This window comes from Podarcis melisellensis, assembly GCF_964234715.1.
Source record: "Podarcis melisellensis genome assembly, chromosome: 6".
In the NCBI taxonomy this organism is placed as follows: domain Eukaryota; kingdom Metazoa; phylum Chordata; class Lepidosauria; order Squamata; family Lacertidae; genus Podarcis; species Podarcis melisellensis.
The window spans coordinates 10,602,944-10,629,976 of NC_138538.1; the positions used below are offsets into that span (position 1 = coordinate 10,602,944).

The window sequence follows — 27,033 nt, forward strand, 5'->3', positions numbered from 1 at the left end:
GAGAGAAGATATGGACACTGAATTCTGAACATGGCAAAGGTGCTGTTGGTTTGCATTTTTCCCAGTTTGAATGTATTCAACCTGCACATGTGGCAGTGATCAAAACTGCTTTTCATCAGTTTTGAGTCCAACTGTTTTGCCAATTACAGCCCAGTCTGGAAGAGGTATATCTAGCCTCAGTCACTCACAGTGGTTCAGATACAATAAACTACAGTGGTACCTTGGGTTAAGAACTTAATTTGTTTTGGAGGTCCATTCTTAACCTGAAACTGTTCTTAACCTGAGGTACCACTTTAGCTAATGGGGCCTCCCGTTGCCACCGTGCCACTGCTGTGCGATTTCTGTTCTCATCTTGAAGCAAAGTTCTTAACCCAAGGTTCTGGGTTAGTGGAGTCTGTAACCTGAAGCGTCTGTAACTCCAGGTTCCACTGTACATTCAACCCATGCAAAGGTAAAAAGATTTCTGACTTTTGTCAGGCTTCTGACACCCACCTACATTTCTGCCTTATGGAATGCAAAAGACATTGTCACAATTCAATGACACATAATTGCCATGCAAAGGCTTTGTGGAGGGCTTTGGGAAAGGGCTTGGGAGAAAATGGCCTAGAAAGAGTCTCAAGGGCAACAGTCAACTCCCAGGCCTGAGGTTCTCTCACCTGGATTACACCATTATGAAGGCATCGCTCTCCAGCTCATCATTAGTTAAGGTCAGAATGGTGGTACTAGTGACAGGGCTTTTTCATTGGCTCCATAGTTGTGGAACACTCCCTATAGAAATCCAACAAATTCTCTCTTACTGTTTTTAGACACCTTTTTGTTCCATCAGGCTTTCTATAAGGGGTAAGTATTCTTCATTCTATGCTCACTGCTATATACTGTTTAAAAAACATTTTTTGCTGGTGTATTTTCTGCTCTGCCTGTTCTTTACTACTTTTTATTGCTACTAGAAATTATTTGGAAATATTTTATTCTGAAAGGCAGGGTATAAACAAATTAATTAAACTTAAATTCAAATTTATTAAATTGGATTCCAATGGCTTATTGGTAAATTACCCCCATGGTAATGGATTGCCAATGAACCATTGGAATTCATGCGGCACTCTTTTAATTCTATGACTATAGCAGTTCTATGTTACTGTGTCATGCCTTCTAGTGAGATCATTGGCTAAATAGGAAACTAGTAAACCTGATCTTGAAATTCAAATGAGATTTGACATTTTGAAAACTGACATTAACACTTTTTCTCATGCAATGATCTTTACTTGAAATATTTCAGAATATAAATGAAGTGTGATTAATGTATTGTTTTCATTAAACCTGCAATTAAAAAAAGAACAGACTTCAAACATGATTACAGCAGTCCTTTTAAAAGTCTTTTCATCATACGAAAAAGTACCATTACTTGGCTTCACAATCAATTCATTTTAACCTAAAACATGTCCAAACATTCTGTATTACAAAACAGAAAATATGATACAATTAATGAAAAAAGTCAAAATGCTGGCATCACCGTTTTGTTTCCACATCAATACATAAAAATGGACAACACATTAAATATTTTGTTATTAACAGTTAGAAATATTAACACTAAAAATCATGTATAAATTAGGAAATAATGTACAAACTATTTCCAAAGCGCTCTTTCAAATACAGTATATACACAACATTCAAGAAATTCTTAATGTAAGACATTTCCAACTGATGCGATGTTGCTGTTTTACTTGTTAAAATGCTTGTGGTCTTTAAAAAATGATTTTCAGCAATGCTAAAAACCATACGAGAAGCAGATGTCAAAGCTGGTAAGGAGCAATGCATTTTTTTTCTGGCTATCAGTAAACTCTAATGTGAAGGTGACCATTGTTTATTTTAACACCTCGATGTTCTAGGCAGGCAATCCATTAGTGTTTCCCACTGCACTGGTATAAGCCTCTCCTGCATCAGCACAAACAGCCAAGTCGTTACAAATGCCAGGAACATAGGAGATCCTGCAGTGTAGTTGCCATGCAACAACTGCTGGAAATTTTGCAGTGGCTGTTGGCCAGGGTACACTGCACCAGGGGCTCATGGCTTCTTGCAAAGGCCTCTTTTGATTGCTCCCTCTGAACATAACCACCCATTGTTGTGCAGTTACATGGGTTGTGAGGGTTCCTCCTGCAGGCATGACCAAGCAGGCTAGGCAGAGAGTTATTGGCCATCACCCAAAAGTGCTACATGGCACTGGCAGAGTTGTAAATAGAGCCATCGCTGTGCTTAGTGCTATGAAGGGTTCAGAAAAAGGAAGACAGAAATGACAATAGAGAGAAAAATTCTTCTTGATGAACAACTATACAAACGTTGATTTGTTTGCTTTGGGCCTGTGTGGCTTTGTATTTTCACTGACTGCTTGTTAGCAATGCTAGGTATATTGGAGTCCCGTCCCCCCTATTGCTGCCTTTAAAATTATTAAATAGTTTTCATTTATACCTGTATATGCTCTTAATTTATTTTAAGTGGAATAAAAATTCCTAAATACATTTTGCAGAAGGGTAGATCTTGAGCAGCACTTTCTAGCAGCACTTTCCCTGACCCTCATACATATATAAATTGTCCTTCTATTTGTACAGTATTCTCATAGATCATTGGATCATTTTTTTAATAAATAGTAATATTGATATTTTTTGGGTCCAGTGTCTATTTTCTGGAGGTCTGTGTTTTTGAAAATTGGAATCTCCACACAAAATCTAAACCATCCAGATGTTTATAATATAATAAGTGATATAATATACTATATTCTTAAATTGAGTAAACCTGTGTACTCAAATTCATCTTATTTATCTAAAAAAAATCCCACCACTTTTGAGAAATCCTGTAGTTTTGAACAACAAACTGAACATCTTGCCAATCTTTTACAGTTTAAATGTTTTAGAAGCTTTAAGTTTGGTTTATTTATGTTTAAACTGTATGTTGGGCAGCACTTGCATTCAGAGCTGAGTGGCATCTGACCCAAGGTATCATAGGGAAAGGGCTGTGTGGCTCCCCTTTCTGTATGCAGAAGGGAAAGGCTGTGCCAGAAAGCAGGAAGCGTGGGTGCCCCTCAGATACGCACCCCTGCAGAAATCATGGGGATGAGCAGTACTAGCTGAGGCAACTGAAGGAGAGGTGTGGAACTTGTAGCCCTCTAAATGCTACAAGGCCGCTGTCCCTGGGTTATAAGGATTTTACAGAGCAGTTTGTCCCTCCTGGAGTGATGATCTCTCTTAACCTACTACCCTGTATTGTCTTAGACACTGTCAGGCTGTACAGGAGCTTTGAGGGCTGAGCTTTATAACTGATAAAAAGGGCAGGCAAGAATTGTGAAGGAGCCCTGCAAAGATGAGGGGACCAAAGACCTACTGACTTCCTTTCCCTCTCTTTTCTGCCCTCCCCGAGTAGGGATCCATGTGATACTGAATGCCTGGTGTGTACCTGCTCTCTCATTCCCAGCAGGTGATCAGCATAAGAAACCCAGTGTGACCAAAAGACACACTGTGAGCAATAATTTTTATAGCAACAGTGCCTTTTAAATGCTACAATGTTTTCTGTAGTTCCTAACAATGCAGGATCCAGTCAGTTAAATATAATAAACAGTCCGTGAATATATCTGATTACTGGAAACAGAGTTTCCAAACTGCTACTGAAGCCAAAATACCAAGGAAGAGCTATCGTACTTAGAGTAGACCCACTGAAATAAATAGACTTAAGTTAGGCATGACTATCTTTTTGATTGATTGATTGATTGATTGAAGCAAATGATATTCTGCCCCTCTTAAAAAAATGTCCAGGCAGATCATAAGGTTAAAAATACAAAAATCAAAACATTAAATTGCAATATATTAAGTCTAAATATGCTCATAAAAATATTGCCATTGTAATATATAGGTCAACGATCTTATTACAGAAGAAAGTCTTCAGTTAACTTGTCCGTTGATTTCTATCGGTCTACTCAGAGTATGACTTAGTTGAATGCAGCCCTTAAGTCTGTAACCTGATTTTGTTTATGGCTATATTTCTTGGTGGAAGGCTGAGTAAGTGGAAGGATCAGAAAATGAATTGGCAGCTAATCAGCTGCATGGGAAACATGCACTATCTCTAATGTGCATGATACAGATACTTTGTAGTAAAGTCTGGATGGTCATTTATGCTTCTCAACAACTTGTGTGGATATGAAGCTATATTGACTTTTGACAGACTGAATCTTGGAGTTTGTTTTACCTACAGCTTGGATAACAAGATTAAAATGGTACTAGTGAATTTTTGCTTTGGCAGATAGACGATCCAGATCCAATTAGAGTTAAGCTGAGTTTGGTCCCACTGATTTCAAGCACACACTCACTGCTCTCCCAGTGAAATCAATGGAATTTTAAAGTGCTTCGCTTTGGCTGCATTTCATCATCCTACTGGCTAAATTTGTTCCGCAGTACATTTTATTGTAAATGGTCATACTGCAGATATTTAAATCAGGTGTAAGTCTTTATGGTAGCCGTCCTAAGCACACTCAATTGGAAATAAAACCCCACTGAATTGTTACTGAATGAATCATAGAACTTTGTTTTTACAAGAATCCCAGTTTATGCCAAAGGCAACTATACTGGGTCTTCCCCACAGTGGTAACTATTTTGGCACTGAGTTCACACTATATCCTGCAGTAAATTAGTTATGTGAAGGAAATTCATTTTCTTTACATAATTGCTGCCTGAAGAAGGAAGGTTCCTTGTGGGGACACTCAGTAGAGAGAGGCAAATCTCTTCCCAGAATCAGGCAGCCCCATAGCAATGGAAGCACAGCTCTTCTGTTGCCCTTCATTATTAGTCCGGGAGCCTGTAATGGCTTTGCCTTCTTGATAAGGCACCTATTTTCCAAGCAATGCAACAGATAGATGTATACAAGAGATGCAAGTCTCATGAAGCAACTTGCAGACTTATTTTTGCTACAGGACACCACAAATGTCCCTTATGTTGATGTCATCACCTGGGCCAGGATGCATAAAAATGTGTCCTAGTACATGAATTCCCCAAGAACATTATACAATAGGTACAGAAGGAATCAATCTTTTCCTTTACCAGATTCCAGATTCCTTGGCCACACACTAACTGGACCCATGGTCATATATCCAGGATAGCTGAAATAGAGTAGTCTTCTCTGGTGGTTTAGTATAAATTCAGTGGAACTACTGCCCACATTTCAGCAGTTTAATGCTTCTTTGGTATTGACCTGCTATGGGATATAAGGGCATCTTCCCATAACAGGGCCAGTTCCCAAGTCAGCAATAAACCCCAATCATAAATAGTTGGTGGAAAGGTGACTTAAATAGGCCCTACTTACTGCTGTACTAATTTGTTGTTTCACTTTGAAAGTATCTAGCAAATCAAACTCATGCCCATACATTTCAGTATTTGCAGTTCAGAATAAAAACCAAGAAAATGCAATAAAATGAGCCTATCCCAATACCATCAAATTAGGATCTATTGATTTCAGAGGATAGTAGATACAAAATAATCTGCAGCACATCCAGGCTGTTTCACCTTGAAAACAATGCTAAGAGCAGTTACATGAGCAGAGCACGAAAAACTTAATTATATGTGTTTGATGTATTACAGAATATTGTAGCTTTGTAGATGACGAAGAAGAAAAATAGATGGGTGTGATGTGGATACTGATGTTCAAGTAACCTCTAAAGCTAGACATCAAGTGAGGGTGGGGGCAGGAGAAGGAAGAACCTTTGCATTGTATCAACATACAGTATTATACACAGCACCAAAACATACCAAACCATTAAAGCATTGCCTTGTTACCAGTAGTGCACTGCTTCATATCCAGCATGAAATGAATACTATTTCACAGACAAATGCTCCTTTGTGCTAAGGGGGTTAACCAACATATTACGATTAATCAAAAACTGCCCGTACATCCAAGTTCAAAAGACGGACATAAATATTGAAACAAATCTGACACAGGTGCTTGTCCTTTTATTGCTGATAGTTTCCATACTGGCTCTGTTAAAAATAAGAGAGAAAGAGAGAAATTAACAGACACATAATAACATTTCTACAGACACATAGGCCTGGTTCACATGCAACGCTAAACCAAACTACGGCTCACCATGAGTGAGTGCAAATACTCAGGAAAAATTGGGCACTTTGCTCCTCCTCAACTTTTGCTGCTGTCATGCTATCTGGAGCTAAGCTTAAAGTTACATCCACACCAGGCCACATGGTTTGTCCTCCAAACAAACTACATTTTTTTTCTTGGCTTATGGCTCATGATTTGTTTAGGGGAGACAAACCATGAGCACAGGTTCAGACACACTCAGTTGTGTGGCAGCACCAGGAGCTAGGGAGGAGCAAAGCAGTCACAATTTTCTCCTTGTGTACTAGCATACTTATTTATGCTATGCTCTTTGGAACAGCATCTGCTTTGTAATGTCCAGGTTCAATCCCCAGCATCTCCAGATAGAGCTGGGAGAAGCTCCTGTCTGAAACCCTGGAGAGCCGCAGGCATTCAGTGCAGGCAGTGCTGACCAGCATGGGCCAATGGTCTTACTACATAAGGCACCTTCCTGTGTTAATATGTAACAATAGCTCCTTGAATTGGGACCAGTAGCATGTTGGAAGGCAGCGCAAGTCGCGTGTGGTCAAAGTAATGTGTTTCTAGCAGGATGACCCGTTTAACAACCTGACCCACCACCACATTTTGACTAGCTGCAGCTTCCAGCCTGCTTTCAAGGGTAGCCATATATAGAGTGCATTACAGTAATCTAAATGGGAAGATTTACCTGCTCATAGCCGTAAGGCCTCTGTTGCTGTGCAGATGGTCCTGTCTGTGAAGCTCTGTAGCTTCCGTACTGTTGCCCCTGACCCTGTTGGTAACTGGAGTACTGTGATGAGGCTCCTTGGGCTGGACCTGGGAATATAACAGCAAACGTCTTGTCAAGAGTTCAAGAGTAGGTTGCATCATGTCATTAAAAGCCTGACAGCAGAAAAATATAAACATAATTTTGATACATGCATAGTAGACTACATACTTAAATTTCTCCTTCTGAGTTTGTTTGCATATTTGTTCACATATTTGTTTATATCCCACTTTTTAAATTGACAGAGAAGCTACAATAATTTAACCAATAATTTCATAAAGGTAATCTAACTATAATTTCAGAAACAAGGCAGCAACAATTAAAAATAAAAACAAGTACAACATATAACAACAACCAGCACGGCTCTTTAACTGAAAGTTGACACATAGGAAAGTTTTCACTGGCCATTTAAAAGTTAACAAAGCTGAGGACATAATAATAATAACAACAACAACAACAACAACAACAACAACAACAGTAGTAGTAGTAGTAGTAGTAGTAGTAGTAGCAACTCTGTCTCTACGACCAAGCAATCTTATTTATCGAGATGGCAGGCCTTCAAGGAGGGCTTGTGAAGCTGATTTTCACCCCCAGGCTGATTCTTTTATGTATGAAACCTGCTTTTATAGTGATAATAGACTGACAGGAGGAGAACTGTATGTATATTTTGTTGGATTTCAACATTTCCATGGCAGTACTTACTTTTGCATTTAGTTTTGGTGCTTTTCTTATGGTAATGACTAATAAAAACTTGACAGCAATGATGATATCCCTGAACTTACAATTAGGCTCAGAAGACAGTTGCAGACACAGGTCTTATTTGCATTACTGTCCACTCCTTTGCATGTTGACTCAGAAGTAAGTCCCACTATATCAACAAATCTTACCCTTAGGTAAGTGAGCATGGGACACGTCTGTGGTTCTTTTTGAATCAACAGGCTACTGTAAAGAAAACCTGTGTGGTATGGTGGTTAGAGAATTGGATTTATACTGGAGAGACAAGTGTTCAAATCCCATTCAGCTACAAAGCCAGACTCTCCCCACAACCTCTCTCTCTCTCTCTCTCAGCCCAACCTGCCTTGCAGGATTGTTGTGAGGATGGAAGGGGTTGGGACTACAAATGCTGCCCTGAACTCTTGGAATAAGGGAGGACTATTGTATTTCAATATTTTGTTGGAAGCCGCCCAAAGTGGTGGGAAAACCCAGCCAGATGGGTGGGGTATAAATAATAAATGATGATGAATAAGAAACCAGGAAGAAAGAACTTTTAATAAAGACTGGGGAAAGTTTGTTGAATATTTGAAAAATAATTGTAAACAAATAAAACACTAGCAGAGTTGACATAAAATGAACAGTAAAGCTAAATAAAGGAAATTCTTAGAGAAAAATTAATAATTAAGGAATTATTTTGGATATGCAGCAGTAAAGACAAAATGGAAGGATCCACAGATAGAGGGGGAGGTGAGGTTGATTTGATACATATTTTTGGTTTTGTTAAAGAATTTGCATGTTTTGTTGTAAAATTCAAAAAGGATAAATTTTAAAAAGAGAGAGGGGGAGAAAGAAAGGGAGAATGGGCACACAGTTGTTGCAGCATCAAGCTACAAAGTAGAGCAAAGCAAGGCAATACACATTTTCTCACCATATCCTTGCTGTTGTCCTGGATAGCTCTGTTGATTTGGGTATTGCTGCTGTGAATACGTTTGCTGTTGTACAGTTCCCTGTTGGTATCCCGCCTGCTGCTGGCTATACTGGGAATTCCCTAAAGACAGAATATCAATAGGGTTGATTTGCAAGCTAACCAGCACCCTACATCCACATAGGGTTCAATGGCATACTCTAAATCTTCCATGGATGCAGCCAGTTTGAGAGAAGCTTATCCATAAAACAGTGTTTTTCAACCTTTTTTGGGCAAAGGCACACTTGTTTCATGAAAAAAATCACAAGGCACAACACCATTAGAAAATATTTAAAAATTTAACTCTGTGCCTATATTGACTATATATAAAGTAATTCCCTTGAATAGGAATCAAATAAACACAAAGAAAGTATTTTATAATTACTTTATTATGAAATAGTAAGTAAACAGAAATATGAAAAATTATAAAATGCTTTATTTTTAAATCTTTCAAATTTTTCCCAGGCAACATCTCGCGGCACACTAGTGTGCCGCGGAACAGTGGTTGAAAAACACTGCCATAAAAGACAGGCATCACTTCCAAGCACTAATCTGTGTGAAAGGGTGAGTAATGTGCCACTGTATTCACACCAGTTCTCAATAAGAAATGGTGCCTGCCAATGCAATTACTCCAGCTCCTGCGTCAGTTCCTTCATATGGCTACACTCACAGGGTTGCATATGGCACAGAGAAGTGCCTGTTTATCCAGGGCTCACACAATACAGATTTCTAGGATCAGAGGGAACTTTTCAGTCACCTGCACCACTGAGCATGCATATACGTAGCCTGTGTGGAAACTTTAAAAAATAGAAATTCAGATATTTCAAGACTTGTACTTAAAAAAAGTTCTAGTTTGCCATGAAAGAAGGGGTTGTAGACAATACTGTGCAAGGTTTCCTTCACTCCAGAAGCAGACGAGTATACATAGGTGTAGTTTTGGCACTTAATGCTTAAAGACTGGAGGTATGTGGCTGGACTCAACAGCTGATTGACTGTTCAGTCCCATCCATCTAATCTTAAGGCTGCTTCAGAGCATGCAAATAGACACGACATGTTTTGCATGCTAAAGGTCCCAGGTTCAATGACTGATATCTCCAGGAAGGACTGAGAAAGACCTCTGTCTGAAACACTGCTAGTCAGTATGGTTACTAATAAGCTAGATGAAGCAATGGTATAATGGAAGTTCCTTTATTCAGAGCAAGCTGGGGGTAGTGGGCATTTGTTGCTTACACTAACATAAGCACTGCAACACTCTCCCCCGCTTAAGTCTGAAGCCCCTCTCTGGGAAATGGGGTGTACTATAAGATAAGAGGGCCAATTCATTGCCCTGCTTAATGGACCAAAGAACCTTGCAGCTTTGTTGTCCCCAACATTAGAAGTCAGTTGCTGCTGACAGTTTCCTGGGAGGCACTTACCTTCACCCCAGGGATTGGGAACCTATAGCACACCAAATGTTATTTGACTACAACTCCCATCAGCCCTGGCCAGTGATCAGGAAGAACGGGAGATGTAGTTCAGGAATGTGGAGGGCCACAGGTTCCCTATCCCTACTATACCTATTACCTAGATGGCGGCTGGCATCTTCTTAGAGGAAGACAGAACAGCTATATCTTTGTATTGCTAGCAGCAATAAAACACTGTGTGTGTGTACACACATAAACCCAACATCTGATGCGTTCTACAAGAACTGCTTCCATAACGTCTTCTTACCTCCTTCATAGTAGTGCTGTGTAGAATCTTCAAATGATCTGTCATAACTTTGTTCAGAATAAGATGACTGCTGGTACGCATAATCACCGTGACCTATGACAAAAAGAAAGGTACATAAGAAATGGATATTTTTAAAATTGATTATGCATTTTTCAGATGCATGACAATTTCAAACTTGTATTACTATCAGCTGAGTTATGGCTCCTGCCAAATGTGTGATGTTGTGCACAGAATTCTGTTGACAGAACTACTCCCTTTGCAGAACTGCAAGTCCCATTAGGTGGATGGGTAGTTAACACCTGCAGTGTAAATATGACTGAAGTGTAGCTCACACCTGGATTAAACAAAAAACATGGGGAGAAAGATAGCAGCACTTAAATCTCTAAAAAGAGACGTGCAAAGTTTCAAACTCTGTTTTTATTTTTCTAAATTTTGGAGCTGTAAGGTTTATATCCCATGTGAAAGTTTCCCTTGAAACGCTTCAAAGACAAAGGACATAGGGTTTTCTCTCCAACTGCCTTCCTAGATTTTCTTTGGGTACATTTTGCAGCTGTTTGACCCCTCCTGCTGCCTAGTTCCATTCAGAGAGCCCACTGCCAAGAAGAAGAGTTTGGATTTGATATCCCGCTTTATCACTACCTGGAGGAGTCTCAAAGCGGCTAACATTCTCCTTTCCCTTCCTCCCCCACAACAAACACTCAGTGAGGTGAGCGGGGCTGAGAGACTTCAAAGAAGTGTGACTACCCCAAGGTCACCCAGCAGCTGCATGTGGAGGAGTGAGGAAGTGAACCCGGTTCACCAGATTACGAGTCTACAGCTCTTAACCACTACACCAGTGTTTCCCAACCTTGTGCCTCCAGCTGTTTTTGGCCTACAATTCCCATCATCCCTTGCCACTGGTCTTGCTAGTCAGGGATGATGGGAGTTGTAGGCCAAAAACATCTGGAGGCACAAGGTTGGGAAACACTGCACTACACCATGCTGGCAATCCTGGTGCGCCTTAACCCTCCTACTTGCTGACACTGCTGGTTCACCTGGCCCATCTAGTTCAGCATCCTGTTCTCGCAGTGGTCCACCAAATGCACATCAGAAGCCTGCAAGCGGGACCAGAGTGCAACAGCCACTGGTATTCAGAAACATTACTGTTTCTGACAATAGAGGTAGAGCTAGTAGCCATTTATAGCCTTATCCTTCTTGAATTCGTCTAATCCTTTTTTAAAAGCCATCCAAGTTGGTGGCTATTTCTGCCTCTTATGGAAGCAAATTTCACAGTTTAACTATGTGCTGTGGGAATACGTATTTGTTTTTGCCTCCTGAATCCTCCCAACATTCAGCTTCACTGGATGTCCACAAGTTCTAGTGTTAAGGGGGTGGGGGGACAATTTGCTGTAGTCACTTTCTCCATGCAATGCATAATTTTATACACTTCTATCATGTTGCCTCGTTTCTCTAAATTAAAAAGTCCCAAGTGTTGTTATTTGCCTCATAGGGGAGTTTCTCCATCCCCTTGATCATTTTAGTTGCCATTTCACCATGTGAATGGTGGTCCCTATTGGCACTGAATCCTGATCCATCCTGCATATTTTCTTTCTGCCTTTTGTGGTCTGGGTTCTTTGCTGATATGTCCCTGTCCAAACTTACCTCTTTTCCCTTGGTTCAACTATGCCACCTACAAACTAGTTTGCCTACCACCACCCACCCACCCAACCCACCCCTGGCACAGTGATCTCAGGCCTACTTGCTTGAAAATAAAGCTCCAATAAATATCGTAAGGTCTTATTTTCAGGTAAAGGCTTGGGAGCATTTGTGTGGATTGGCCTCCGTCTTTCAATTCCATTCCTGGGTGCCAGAAGCCTTCTGCAGGTCAACGGCATTATGGAACCATGTTCCCCAATACTCAGCAAAATTACCATCGGGATAATATTGCTGGTTCATGGGCTCTGATGAACCTTGTCCATGACTGTATTGTTCACTGTAGTATTCCTCCTGGCCCATGTACTGCTGAGAGGAACCTACAAAGCAGAGTGAGAGTACCGTTGTCAGTCTACAGTGAGATCAAAGGTGGATAACTGAAACAACCTCTTTAAAGGGAGTGATATCCTATCTGCCTGACTTGTAAGTCTGTTCTATACAGAGGAGGTTCTGGCCTAGCACTGTGGGCTTCAAGTCTTGCCTCTGCTGTGAACTTCAGTGTGAGAAACTGAGTTCTATTAGGACCATAGCACTGGAAGTTTGTTTTGGTTCATTCATCCTGTGCCATTTTTGGGATCACACCCTCCCCAACTGCTCTTTGCCCTGCAACTACAAAACTGCAGTGATGAGGGAAGAAGCGTTAACCTTGATTCCCCAGTGCTACTTTCCACACCTGAGGTAGGCCTCTCAGCAGTTGAATTTGCTGTTTAAAAAGACCCAGCTCACATCCAACCATGGATCTTCCATCTCATACGGTCATGCCCTTGGAACACACGCAACACTGCGGAGCTATACAGTTCTGAGTCCTTGGTTCTTATTTACCTTGCTGTGAAGGTCGGTAAGGGCCCATTGGCCGTTGGCCCATCATGCTGTTGCCTTGGTTACTCTGACTCATCATGGCAATGGAAGACTGCCCTTGGTAGTGTTGGCTCCCTGCTTGCGCAGAGTTGTAATGTGACGTTGCCGCTTGCTGGTGCATCATGGACACTGCAACACACACACACATTTTACATTCTCAAATTCTCTACACAGTGCTCCTCCTCCACCACCACCACCACTGTAGCCCTGAGTAGAATAAACTTCAATTTAAGAAATATATATTGCAACTGTACTTAAGTATAATATGTGAAATAACTGCATATGTTTACAGTGGTACCTCGGGTTAAGAACTTAATTCATTCTGGAGGTCTGTTCTTAACCTGAAACTGTTCTTAACCTGAACCACTTTAGCTACTGGGGCCTCCTGCTGCCGCTGCTGCACAATTGCTGTTCTCATCCTGAAGCAAAGTTCTTAACCCGAGGTTAGTGGGTTAGTGGAGACTGTAACCTGAAGCGTATGTAACCCGAGGTACCACTGACCTCCATCTCAATTTCCTGGCCCTTCATCTATTTTTAGAATATAAGCCACCTGGGGCAGGGACCTATCCTCTCTCTCTCTCTTTTTAAAGTACATCGTTGATGCTAAAATGTAAGGAATCATAGGGTTGGCTGGGAGATCCCAAGGGTCATCTAGTCCAACCCCCTGCAATGCAGGAATCTCAACTGAAGCATCTATGGCAGATGGCAATTCAACCTCTGCTTAAAAACCTTCAATGAAGGAGAGCCCACAACCTCCCAAGGGAGTCCGTTCCACTCCCTTCTCTGAAGGAAGCTTCAGACATATTTGGAGCTCTTCAGTAGCCCTGCTCTGAACCTGATTCCTGCCACTGCCCACCTCCCCAGGGTCTGACCCTGTTATAAGTGGTCACAGAAGCCAAGAGCCCCATGACACTTTAAAATGGCATATCTATCCAATAACAAAAATGGCCAGGCCAAACCAAGCCAACCATACCAGGATTGGACTGCATGTTGATATTTGTTCGTGAGACGTAGTTGCCTATTGATCCCTGGCCTTGCATTGGTACATTCTGAGACGCAGGCACTGTATGGCTATAGCCGGTTCCGGTTCCGTGGCTACTGACAGTCATGCTCAGGGAAGTCGTGGGCATGGTATTCTGGCCTGACTGTTGCATAGACACGTGATTGGGACCTAGCAGAAAACAAAGAAGGAAACAAGGGGTGGCAATGAATATTGATTTTGAATCCTGTTCAGATTTTGCCTTCCTTCACTCTCGAGTTGCCAGTATCTAAGCTTTCCACATCTCTGCCACAGAAACTGTGCAGCCAGGAAGCTCAAAAACTATGCTCATGTTCTGCTACTTTATATCTTACCTCTCCCAGTTCTTTTTAGATTCAAAATATGGACTTTGAAGGATTGGAATTCCCCCCCCCGCCCCATGTCAGATTTGGGAATGGTTTGGAGTTTGGGAATGACATCCAGCGAGGAACCTGATTTGCCACAAATATATAGGACAGAAGGAATAAATACTTGGGTGGGGTTGGGAGGGAAGAGAAGGTGAGCAGGGAACCACGTGGGCTGTATAAAGTCAGGGTTGGCCAACACTGAGTCTTAACAATACCTAGAGGATCCCCAAGTTCTCAATCTCTGGACAGGGGGCCTACAATTCTAGATATGCTTACTTTGGGGAAAGGATACATCAGTACAGTGGGACTTACTTCTAAGTAAATTGCACAGGAACAGGCTGCATGAGACCTTAAAACAATTTGGCCTTTTGAGTGAAGAAAAGTGAAAGACCTTTTTTTCTGTGCCACATTTAAATGCTCCCTCTTGGGCTCCCTTCACCCTTCAAAATGCTTGAAATTAGATCACTGGTGACAGAGCGAGAATTTGATGCTGGCAACCAGTGCTTTTTATGCTACCCACAAAAGCCGCTGAAGCCAACATACGCTAAAGAACTTGAACAGCACCCACCTCAGTGTTCATGGATCAATTCCTCCTATAGGAAATCCATTGTTGCAGAATGCTAGTGGCAACTGTATGAAGAATTGTAACTGATTTGTGTGCATATTTAAGCCCATGCCGAGGTTTTCCACATGCCCGAGAGGCTAGTTAAACAGCCATAAAAGGCTCCTTTAGAAGCACGTTCGGCATTTGCGATGCAGTTGCCAGGCAACCATGGAAAGCTCACCATTGCTGATCTGACTCTGCATGAGGGAGGGAGGCGGAAGGCCTGTCCCGATTGCATCACTGAGGTTGCTCTGTGCATGAAGAGACTGGTTGGATGCGCTCTGATTCATTCCTCCTGGACCGAGGTTCATGTTTTGCGTCGGTGGCTGCAGATGGCAAGAAGGAGAAGGGGGAAAAAAGATTCAGCAAGAGGGATTTATTGTAGGAATAAGCTATGAGGGGTGGGGATCTGACAGAATTCCTGCCATTATTTATTATTATTAGACATTATTAATAATGAATCAACGCAGGAATAAGACTTTTCAGTAATGAAAAAATCAACAGCAAAGATAATGACATATACAATCACCTTCATGTAAGCAGACCGTGATGAAACAGTTTTTTGTTTTGTGTAGGAAATTATATAACTTTTGGATAAAAAGCACTGATATTTACAAAAGATTAACATCAGGTTTGGAGGTTAACATTAGAGTATGGAGATACATGAAAATATGTTAGATAATGGCAGCTCTGCTATTTTGTAATCCATTTTAATTACCAGACAAGTTAATTAGAAAACAGCGAACACACAAAGCCCGAGCCTGTCACATTTAACTCCTAGATGAGCACTTCCAAAACAACATAAAATGTAGCTTAGCATTTTGAACATTTTGAAACGATATATATTAGCTAAATAAATTCTGTGTCTGGTTTTCCTGTGCAGGTAAAACTTCCTTTGAAGTCAATAGAGAATTTGTGCTGGGTCATTGAAGGGACATAGTCAACATTTTTATATCTCTAAACCCAACCTTGACCTGGCCCAGTTTCATAACATGCATGTACATATCCAATGTTATTTAGTGTCAGTTAAAGACACCTCTTTTCCTTTGGTCTTTTAGGACATAAGGAGACCCACAAACTACAGTTGTACACCATTGTGCTGTATCTAGACTTTTGGAATTCTCTGTTCAAAAAAATTCATTATTTCAAAATAGCTGTATTATATAGGCTTTTGTACATGCTGCCATGGGATCTTTTGGGATAAATGGCAGTCTAAATATAAAATAAAAATATTAAGGGGAAGGAGCAGCAGCAGAGGCCAAGAACTTTACTAGATAGCAAAATAAGGGAGCATGAAACATGTACATATCAGCACATACACCCCACCCAACTACGAATGAAGTCTTATCACCCATTCATCATCTAGCTCAGTATTGCCAACTTCCACCTGGAAGATGGTATCCCCTTTTTAAGAGCCTTCTCCAGGGCAGGGAGATATTTTGCTGGAGGAGTTTTCCTACTCCATTGCCACAGGGGTCAAGCTTCTTACCCACCCTTCTCTCCCAACCAGTATAGAGCTGGCAAGAAAGAAGAAGAAATAACTAGACTAGGGATGGAGAGTTTTTTCATTCTGAGGTCCGTATTTTCTTCTGAGCAGCCTTCTAGGGGCCACATGCTAGTGATGGTCAGAACTGGAGGCAAAAGTGGGTGGAGAAACAAATGTAAATTTGACCTTTCTACAGTAGGCTCATGTCAACATACATTCAGCCCCCCCGCCTGTCAGCTGGAGGGCCTGAGGTTCCCTACCTCTGTAGTATACAGCTGCAATATCAAAATAAGGCTTGCTGCAACTCTGCAACATCACTTCCCCACAACTCTTGAAAAGACGAAAAGCCACCCTCTCCAGGTAAGGTAGTGTCCAATTTTGTAACAAGGTACTGGAGTTCAGGCCTGTCTAGAAGTCACATACTGGAAGCCCTTCTCTACAGCAGACTGGGCTAGGTGAATTCTGGCAAATACCGCTTCAGACTGCCTTGGAGGGGTGGTGGCATTTGTATCATTTCTACATGCAAAAAACAACAACTATTTGCTAATTAAACAACCTATATTACTTAGCTTTTCAGGGATAAAGATTTTTTTCAGCCCCCTTCCTTGCAAGGAGTACTTTTTGTTGTTATTTTAACAATTCAGAGGAAATTCTTAAATGCAATTCCCCACCTACAGTCCAGCATGGCACAGTCCGCTCCAGCTCTTCCACCCCAAAACTCTACCACTTCATGTGCAGACCAGTCCCCAGATATGTGCAGGCTAGCAATAAGGAAATGCACTTTCTATAACCATGGTATTGACCCTAGAATATGTGCAGTGGGAAATGCAGGCATGCCCACATTGGGTTTGTGCTCATGCTGTCAGCATTGTTTATTTCCCCACAAAAAGCATATATTTAGCTGCAAGTACTGGATTTCATTCAATGTCATCAGTCAGAACTTACAGCAGGAAGCAAGGACTGCATATTCTGGTTCGAGTCTGCTATTGTTGCCAAGTAGACCAAGTTTCTGTGCAAAATTTGTTGATATCTGTAAGCAAAGGAACATGAGGTTATCTTAAGGAAGTAAAGCTGTTTAGAAAAACACCTTTTCTTCTCTGGAGTGGCTATGTGCATCTGATCTAACTCGCCTTTACAAGCTCAGCAAAACACAGGTTTTGTGTAGCAACAGGAGTCAAGAGTTAACATTCACCTGTTTAAGCATGCAATGTCATCCTGCCCCAGGCCATGTTCAAGATCTTGTTATTAGCATAAATTTTTTAACTACTTGAGACCTGATTACCTGAAATACCACCTGGCCCCTGCTCAAACCTGCAACATCACTTAAATCATCTGGGGAAAGCCTGTCGGTGACATTGCACCCTACAGAATATCACAGGTCTAACCCAAAACCAGACATTTTCCACTACTGCCCTTGCACTATGGGATGCCTTTCCCTGTGCTATACATGGAAGCACAATCCATCAGTTCCTTCATATATGTTTTAAAGATATATCTTTTTGCCCAGGCTTTCCTTGGCCCATAAGTTTAGACCCTATTACAACTAGATTCCTGGTTTTATGTTGCTTTTCTGTTTTTATGACACTGGTCTATTTTTATGTGATGTTTCTCTATACTGCTTAGATGTTTTTAAACATAAAGCAGTTTAGAAAGGCTTTTAAATAAATAAAACAATAAACACATATATTTCAACACAACAACAAAAAAATCATACTCACTGAGTACATTCTGCTGTTTTGCCCTTGCTTTGATAGTCCATAATACACTGTATTAGATGATGGTTTTCATCCAACATCTGAATATAAACAGAATATAAAAGATCAAGATATGACTGACTGAAACATAGTCAGGGACCTTGTACATTCCCTCCTTTGTTTAGCTAAAACTTTCTGTAGTCTTCTTTTTCCTTGCACGCTCTTTATGCATGTGCATTAATCATCATTAAAAGTAGATAAAGCAAGGTGAAAGAAGCAGGGAGAATGTTATTTATGATTAATATGAATGCAGCACCCCACCATTATGGAAATTAATATCTGAAGTTGTCTTATACAGAATTAGACCACCGGCTGGTACTGCCTACTCGAGGGCTCATAACCCTTTTTAGGTCTGTGAACAGATTTGGATTTTTTAGCTAGAGTGGGGCGCACCACTCCTGGATCAGCCTCTCCATCCCCTTGCAGGTAAAACACTCTGTGTACACTTTGGTTTTCCATGGGGTCTGGGTAAAAACTGAATCCAGTAGAATTAATCTGAGCCTTGAAAAACACATAGATCAGTGAAGAGGCCCTGCTGCATGATCAACCCTTTTATTCTGGAGAGGAACCCTTTTGGTTTACTAAGACTATTTCTTTTGTTGCATCTATTTTCTTTATTTCAACAATTTATATACTGCTTAGCAGCATGGCTTCTAAACTGTGTACAATGAGCTTACAAAAGATAAACACTTATTAAAATTAACCAAACCAAATTTTGACCAAACTGCGGGAGGCAGTGGAAGATAGGAGTGCCTGGCGTGCTCTGGTCCATGGGGTCACGAAGAGTCGGACACGACTAAACGACTAAACAACAACAACAACAAAATTAACCATGGAATCAGAAACTCAAAACACTTGCTAAAATAATAATTGAGAAGTCTGAAGTTCAGTGGGGGCCAGGGTCTGATTTCTGCTAGAAGGACGTTCCACAGAATTGGGCCCACAATACCAAACACACAGTTCCTGGTGGATGGAAGCCATGCATTAAATCCTATTCCACGGTAGAAGCATCCAAGCTGGTGATGGTGGTCTAAGAAGCAGGGATGCAGAACTCGGCCTGAAATCTGCATCAGTGACTAGATTGAAGCAGCAGATGAAAGGAGAGCAGGAAGATCCTCAATCCATTCTCCCTCCTTAGAGACGTTTCCATTCAGAAGGGGGATTTTGTGCAGCCACGCACCAGTGAAATGGCATTTAGGAGAAAATCAAAAGCAATGATTGACTGAACTATGCCTTTGGCTAAATTCTAGAAGAAGCCTTTCTGTTTCTAGGGAACACGGCTGGGGAAAAGCATAAAGGACTGGAGCAAAGGATCCTGCCCACCCCCCACTCCCCAATTTAATTCATGTGGAAGAAGGTTGAAGTCCTGAAATAATTTCGTTGCTGCTTTTTGTTGTTGTTAAAAAATTACACAGCCACAGACTGCATCCCTTTGCCTAGGTTTTCGTAGCATTTCACATTTGTATATTAATCAGTGCAAAGGAACTGGAGGAAGCACAAACATTTCTTTGGTGTATTTATTTCCAGTTTGTTCCGGTTTCTACCCCAAAAGCTACAGAAAAATATTTATAAATGCCCTATATAGCATTTCAAAATGTTCAGTCTAAGAAATGGAATATAAAATTGGGGGTAGGGGACAGGCAAACTTGGTTCTTAGTGAAGGGACATAGGCTCAGTGGCAGAGCATTTGCTTTGCATTGTTGTTTATTTGTTCCCCGCACATCAGACTGGGTTGCCCCAGCCACTCTGGGAAGCTTCCAACATAATATGAAAACACAAATGTGACATCAAACATTAAAAACTTCCCAATACAGGGCTGCCTTCGGATGTCTTTTAAAAGTCATATGCAGAAGGTTGCTGGCTCAATCCCTGGCATCTCCTGGTAGGGCTGCAAGTGAGCCTTGCCTGAAACCCTGCCAGCCAGTGTGGGCAATGCTGAGCTGGGTGGACCAATGGTCTGACTCAGTGTAAGGCAGTTGCCTGTGTCTGGTGGTTCCCCAAAAGTTCTCTGGGGCAAGTTAAACCATCTGCAAACTGGGATACAAGAAAGACAAAACACTGCCTTGCTCAGCCATGGAACACCAGGGCAGGCAACTTGTTCATTCCTACCACAATGGCTCCTCTGGAAAATGCATCCGTTTGAATTTATCTCCTGCAAATGCATAGCTGCCGTGCACTTCCAAAGGAAACAGTAAAGTGCTGTACTTGGAAATGTGGTCAAATCCTGCTCTCCATTCCTGGTATTTAGGGGCTTAGCCCTTGCACACAAATTCTCTGGGGCTGGGGAGGACAGTGTGTCTCTGCAATGCTAGCTGCAGGTTTTATGGGTGGGGCTTGGTCAAGATACCCTGAGTAGTGCCACCCCATCCTCACAGCTGCTTTCTCCCCATTTGCTTGATCTGTCCCATTGGGCACAATCTGCAACCTCCCAAGAGAGGGCAAAGTGAGATGAAGTAAGATAAATAAAACATAATGGCTGTCGGGGGCTTAGGGAAGTTGTTCAGATTTTTCCATATATAACACAGGCCCAATTGTGGCTCCCAGAAGAGACTGCAGGTGTCCACTCTTTGAGGCTCTTTCCCATGGCTCTATGGCAGATGTGAGGAACCTTTGAGCTGACCTGAGCTCAGCTTCCTCAGTAGCTCAGGCAGGACATCTGATTTGCATGCAGAAGGTTACCAGGTTCGACCACTGGCATCTCCCAGCAGGGCCTGGAATGTCAGCTGTCTGAAACCCTGGTAGGCCACTGCTAGTCAATATAGGCAATAATGAAAAAGATGGATCAACTATCTGACAGTGGAAGGGAGCTTCCTATGTCCCTGGGAATGTGGCATACAGATATTTGATCAAATCAAAAAGCAAATTATGCCAGGGGTGGAGGAACAGGAAGCAAATGAGAGATTGGGCAGGGGGTTACAGAGACCTGTGGGTAATGGGATCGTGCCATTCAAACATTTTGGTAAGCCTACCTTTAGCCTTCCGTACACTTTGCCACTCCCAACTTCCCTTGGTCTCAGCCAGCATGACCAATGGTCAGGAATGATGGGCGTTGGAGTATAACAGCATCTGGTCGGTCACATATCCCCCATTCCTGCTTTTTAAGGGGTAACTAATAATGTATGCCAGGGATGGGGAGCCTGATGTATTCCAGATGTTGTTGGACACTTCCCATTCACCTCAACCAGCATGGCCCCTGGCCAGGAATGATGGGAGCTGTAGTCCAACAGGAGATGGATGGAAATGGGTCCCTACCAGCACCATAAACTAGGTTGTTTTAAAAGGTATTGGATGTGTTTGGGGGTCAGGGTGTTCCATGATAACTAGCTCTCTCTTTCAACTCACTTCTGCCTTTTTTCACCCCTGAAATTATGCCTGGGCACCTGAGGGGCTTATAGTAGCACAACATCTGTAACAGCAGAGTATTCAAGATGCACCTCATACGCACGTCAGAAGTGGGGAACCTGTAGCTCTTCCAAATGTTCCCGGCACCTTCATTATACACCTTTAGGCATTAGGTGAAAACGTTCATCTTCAACCAGACCTTTGGCTGACTAACATCCTATGCCCTTTTAAATGTGTTTGTTCCTATTGTCTGTTTTGAGTTTTTATCTTGTGGACCACCCTGAGATCTCCAGAGGAAGGGTGATACACAGGTTTAATAAATTAAAAATAAATTTTAAAAGGGGAAACTAGATGGTTATCATTATCTGATCTGTTCCTGAATTAGGTCTTGGGGGAGGAAAGCAGGTGCTTCCAGAGAGGGGTTTCTCTCCAAGAAAGACGGAATTTGCGTAGAAAGAAATAAGATGGGAGAGAGAGTCCATTTCTTTGTGCAAGGAAGGCCTATGTGTGAAAGACTACCCCGAAGCAATATGTTTGTAAGCCACCCTTTACCATGCAAACAGCTTTGAGAACTTTTTGTTGGACAGTCGTTCACCAATAAAGTGGCTATAGACATCATCCAGCCACAGCTAGACTGTCACACTGAAATCTGGACTAAACCTCATGCAACCTCTGGGTATAGGGCAGTAAATTCAGTAAATAATAATAATGCAAATAATTGTCACCTTGCTTATATTTATTACATATAATGCTAGAGTATTATTTTTGTTTGTTATTATGCTATGTATTTTTGTGTTTTTATATTGTAAACCACCCTGCAATCATCAGATGAAGGGCAGCATAGAAATTTAATAAATATAAATATATTATTAATAATAATAGAATTAAATTTCTATGCAGGCCTTCATCTAAGTACAGTATCACAAGGTTGTTGTTATTACTTTCAATTACTACAGTGGCATTAAGACTCAGAATAGCATGGAGATGATCTATAATAGTAAACAAGGGGGTGTGGCCGAAACTCTGGAAGGGCTTTAGCTTAGTGTTGTAGCATCTGCCTTGCATGCCGGAAATCTCTGGTTCAATCCTCAGCATTTCCAAGTAGCGCTGGGAATGTCCCTGAATGCCTGAAACCTTGGAGAGCTGCTGCCAATCAGTGTAGAAAATTCTTAGATAGAGGGACCAGTGGTCTGACTAAGGCAGCTCCCTATGTAGACAGGGGCCTAGGGATAACACAGGAACTGAAACACCTGCCTTATCTCAAGTCAGACAATTTGCCCTTTAGCCCAATATTGTCTGCTTTCACTTTCTGTGGTTCTCCAGGGTCTCAGACAGGGGTCTTTTGAATCACCTAGAATCACAGAGTTGGAAGGGACCCTGAGGGCCTACCACTTGCTTGTTCTTCCTCTTGCTTCAAACATAGCTGAAGAAACATTATTATTATTATTATTATTATTATTATTATTATTATTATTATTATCAACCTCTCTTGCAAGCCTGAGCTCATTCTGAGCTTTGGCCAACCTGACATTCACCCTGCAACTGTTGGCTACTCATGTATACTCCTCCTTTGTGATTTTCCCTTTCTTCCATTTCTTATACGTGCCCTTCTTAAATCCCAGCTCATCTGTAAGCTCCTTATGCAGTCACACTGTTTCTTTAGAATTGCCTGCACCTGTGCCTTCAATATTTCACCTTTAAGAAACTCCCATCCATCTAGGACTCTCTTCTCTTTGAGTATTACTGGCCATGGGATCTCACTCAGTAGCTCCTTGAGCTTTCTGCAACCGGCCTTCCTAAAGTCCAGAGTACATGTCTTGATTCTTTTAAACTTAGAGATTCAATGCATGTTTACGACTACCACTGAGCTATGGTCTCTCCCCGACAAGCTGTGGTTTTTTGCTTTATTATTACTACTAGTACTACTACTAATAATAATAAACAGGCTGAAAAGCTGCACTGTAACACAGGGAAGATTATACAGATTCCTATGGGATCACCTCAAAACCAGTATCAAATCATAGGTCACCTATGCGTACACAGATGTTCTGGTGGTTTCATTGTCATGCTGTGTAACGATCACAAAGATATGCTTTGGATCAATGTTTTTGTAGTGCTGACAAGCATTGGATCTGTGATTTTTAAATTTTTTTTTACTGAGTAGTCTATCACTGAAAGATTTAATTTGAAAGTTCTTGGGGATCCCTGTGGCAAAAGCATGCAAATTCAGGAAGATTTGTTTTAGTTCTGCTGGATCCATTTTTTTACCCAGTCCCCATGGAAAAGCAGCAGTTCTTGCATTCACTGAGCCTCTGGTTTTCTGTCTGACTCAGAAATGGGTGTGGGAGGGAAGCAATCTGAGGGGAATGTGCCTATCACACTTTGAGAGAAAGTTCCCACTCTGCCCACAGAGTCCCAAAAGGTTGGCAACATCTGATGGCAGTCAATAAACCTATCAGTAGAACCTTCAAACACAGTGATAATGTATGTATCCCTGAATACAAGATGCTAATAGCAACCACCTTCATGCTCTGCTTGGCCTTAAACTAGTGATAATCCCGTGAATGCCAAATTAAGCATAAATAACGCCAACCAGGATTAATTAGCTCTCAGTCTTGGATTTAAATGTACAGTAGCAAGGAGTCCAAATAAGCAAACAATTTCCACGAAATGCTTTGACAAAATGATTGCAAAAGAGTTGCAGTGCAAACGATAAGGGCTCACTTTTATATGAAGCACGCATCACAAAATGCCTACACCTTTTCCCACACATCGTGTTAAAAGCCCAAATTAAAAACATTTTCAGAACTGTAATATTCAGAATATTTTATTTGAGTTGTTTGAGATCTATTTCACAGTATCACACCAGCCTACTAAACAGCTTTGTCAACTAAGCTCTGGTACAATCCGATACCAACAAGCAACCTGTAAGAAAAGCCAACACAGGGCATGTTTTAATATTTTGTTAGAAGCTACCGAGAATAGCTGAGGAAATCCAGCCAGATGGGCGGGATATTATTATTATTATTATTAATCTGAGAGTGAAGGATGTGAAAGACCCATTTATTTCATTAAGATAGTGACACGTATATTGAGATCTGATTGCTGACTGTAAGCTCCTTGGGGCAGGGATTGATATGGGGAAGGGCCATAACTCAGTGGAAGAACAGCTGCTTTGCATGCAGAAGGTCCCAACTTCAGTCCTCAGCATCCCCAAGCAGAACTGGGAAGGATCCCAGTTTAAAATCCTGGAGAGCAGCTGCCAGTCAGTGTAGACAATACTGGACTAGATGGATCAATGATCTGACTCGGTATAAGGCAGCTTCCTATCTTCCTATATAAAACACTATAGTACTATATAAACAATCATCTCTCCCATGGAAGTCAATGTGACTTGCAGCCAAATGTTTACTCAGAAGTCAAATCGCTTGCTTTGCTTCCTAGACTTGGAACTGTAGCCTTAAGCATTTAACTTTGGCTATTTTTGTCCTACCCATATTGAGAGGGCAGGAGGTTCCTAACCTGCCTGATGTACACTTCCAGATCTACACCTGCTAGGATGAGTTTTTAAACAAGCTATCTTGCATTTTTGCAAGACAGCGTTGTCTATGTGCTGCAGATTTGTGCTCCAACACCTCCTTGCATTTTCCATCATCACTGACAAAACAGATCTGTCATCAGATCTTTAATCTCCTTGGCTTCTTCAAAGATCCTGGGCTAAGACTCCTGAACAATTGCTACAGTAAAGCTAGGAGCATGCCCGCTTCCAAGGATAGAGGGAGGCTGACGGGCAGGCACTGGAAATAGCGTATTGTTTAAGCGTTAACAGATCTATTACTCATTATTGACATCTCCACACCTCTCCTATTATTTACAGCCCGTTCCCTGGGAAAGGGAGGCAGGGGGAGAACTTGGATGGTACATTCCCCTGCCTCTCTCCCTCTCAGGGCTTTCTCCTCTTCAGAAAGCGGCATTGCAAACTTGTACACAGGGGAACACCTGCCTTGTTTTCCTTACAAAGGTTACAATTCTGCTCCCATTTAGAAATGAATTAATGAAAATGCCCGAACCTCCCTCCATCAAGCATTTAAGATTTTGCCTTTGAATCTGCAACGTTGTTGCTTTTCAGAGGATCTTACAGAATCGTTCCATGCCAAACACTTGACATCCATACACATTTTCTTTTAAAATAATAATAGTAATAAAAAAGAGAAAGCCTTAAGACGAAAAGCAGCGATAATCCAGTGTCACACTTCCTTAAGGTCCCCTTTAAAACCATGACGAGCCTTCCAAAACGAACAGGAAAATACAAAGATAAAGACGTACGGCCACAAATAGGCAGATTTCTCTTTCTGTGTTAAAAACGCTGCTATGCTGTCATATATAACACAACACAGGCTGTTTGCACTTTGGGCTATTTTCTGCAACGTACGCAGCAATGGAAGTATTTCCAAGCACGAAGATCCTGCAAGGAAAATATATCCGTCTCATTTTGCAACATTCTCCCTCGGCTCCTTTGATCCTTTCCATCTTTCCCCCTCTCCCTTTGCCATCATCTGAACACCTTTGCTTTGTTCCGCCTCCTCCTTCTCTTCTACAGCGGTCCATCTTTCCAAGCCCTTGCAAATTCACTACTTAGCGGGAGCATCTTATAAAATCACCCTTCCCCCTCCCCACTCCCTACGATGGAGACTTGCACACACATTGACACACACACACGCTTGTCTATATTAAAGCATGCTCTTAATTCCACCCCCCTCCCCCGGTTCTTTTTCTGTTACCTTCTGGATAGTTTGCTGGGTGACCTCTCCTTTGCCTCTTGGGCGAGCAGAAGCAAAGGCAACCGACATGGTGGGATGGTCTTTTTTAAAAAGATGTGTCAAATAATATAGTGGTTCCCAGGATGTAATAATATTGTTATTATCTAGCAGCTATTGCCGTGCACGGGCACAGCATTCGCCGCAGTGCATGAGGAGGGGAGCCAGAGCAGATGGTACAATCTGCGCCTTGCAATGAGCCAGGGGCATTGCACCAAGAACCTTCGTGCACCCCCTTTACCTGGACGCTCCTACTCCCAATGCAAGGCGGAGAGCCAGCTGCCGAGGCTTGGTGGTGGAGGAGGCAGCAAAGCCACCTGAGCTGCTCCGCTCACCCACCCCCCTTCCTCCAAATCCAGCTCCTTCCCCTCCTCCCCCTTTGCAATGCACATGGTGCATCCCTGCTGCTGGGTTTCCTGTCGCAAGCGAATAGCATCTCTTCTCTGTCTTGGCCAACAGGAGCATCTCGGTGCGCCAAGTGCGTAGGGAAAGGAGGCCGCGGTACGCCAAGTGCGTGAGGGCGGCAGGTGGAGAGGCGGAGAGAGGAGCAGTCGTCGAGCTCGCGCGTACGTCGTGTGCGCAGCGCCGCTCGGCTCGCCGGCCGCCCGCGCGCTTACCTCACCTCCGCTGTTTGCGTACCAAAGCGCTCGGCTTAAGCTGGGGGGGGCGGGGCGGGGGCTTACTCGACCAATCGCGTCGCCGCTCTGCGTCGTCCAAGCCGATAGAGCCGAGTGGCTTGAGTGCGGCGGCGGCGGGTACGCACTCCACGTACGCTCCCTCCTCTTCCCTCGCGCGCTTCCCCTCCTGACTCTATGGTTGGGGCGCCGGAGTGTGCGCA

The 27,033-nt window shown here is 42.2% G+C and overlaps 1 protein-coding gene and 1 long non-coding RNA gene across 7 annotated transcripts; one reads left to right on the plus strand and one right to left on the minus strand.

The window, feature by feature from the left end:
* Positions 1-509: 509 nt before the first annotated feature.
* Positions 510-5,812, plus strand: LOC309373201. The gene is made up of 3 exons (XR_014169829.1): positions 510-719; positions 807-840; positions 3,412-5,812. It is a non-coding gene; the product is annotated as an uncharacterized lncRNA (long non-coding RNA).
* A 152-nt stretch (positions 5,813-5,964) lies between these two features.
* SS18L1 (SS18L1 subunit of BAF chromatin remodeling complex) lies at positions 5,965-26,944 on the minus strand. Of its 6 annotated transcripts, none has more exons than XM_081917131.1 (11): positions 26,813-26,944; positions 18,001-18,077; positions 17,228-17,312; positions 14,978-15,122; positions 13,780-13,977; positions 12,771-12,935; positions 12,167-12,268; positions 10,257-10,349; positions 8,511-8,630; positions 6,791-6,918; positions 5,965-6,011 (listed from the first exon to the last, which is right to left on the minus strand). In XM_081917131.1, exons 2-11 carry the CDS (start codon positions 18,075-18,077, stop codon positions 5,985-5,987), a joined length of 1,140 nt encoding a protein of 379 aa, XP_081773257.1. In that variant the 5' UTR covers positions 26,813-26,944; the 3' UTR covers positions 5,965-5,984. The 6 variants fall into 6 exon arrangements, with proteins under 6 accessions (XP_081773257.1, XP_081773254.1, XP_081773255.1 ...); XM_081917128.1 differs by lacking the exon at positions 26,813-26,944 and adding an exon at positions 26,160-26,773; XM_081917129.1 differs by lacking the exon at positions 26,813-26,944 and adding an exon at positions 26,437-26,771.
* Positions 26,945-27,033: the final 89 nt, after the last annotated feature.

Coding starts and splice junctions, on each gene's coding strand:
- SS18L1 (XM_081917128.1), bottom strand. CDS start 26,228: ATGTCGGTTGCCTTTGCTTCTGCTCGCCCAAGAGGCAAAGGAGAGGTC. Junction 15,123..17,227: donor TGCAGTCCTTGCTTCCTGCT/GTAAGTTCTGAC, acceptor TGCCATCTGCAG/CCACCGACGCAAAACATGAA. Junction 6,919..8,510: donor AGGACAACAGCAAGGATATG/GTGAGAAAATGT, acceptor TTATATTCCCAG/GTCCAGCCCAAGGAGCCTCA.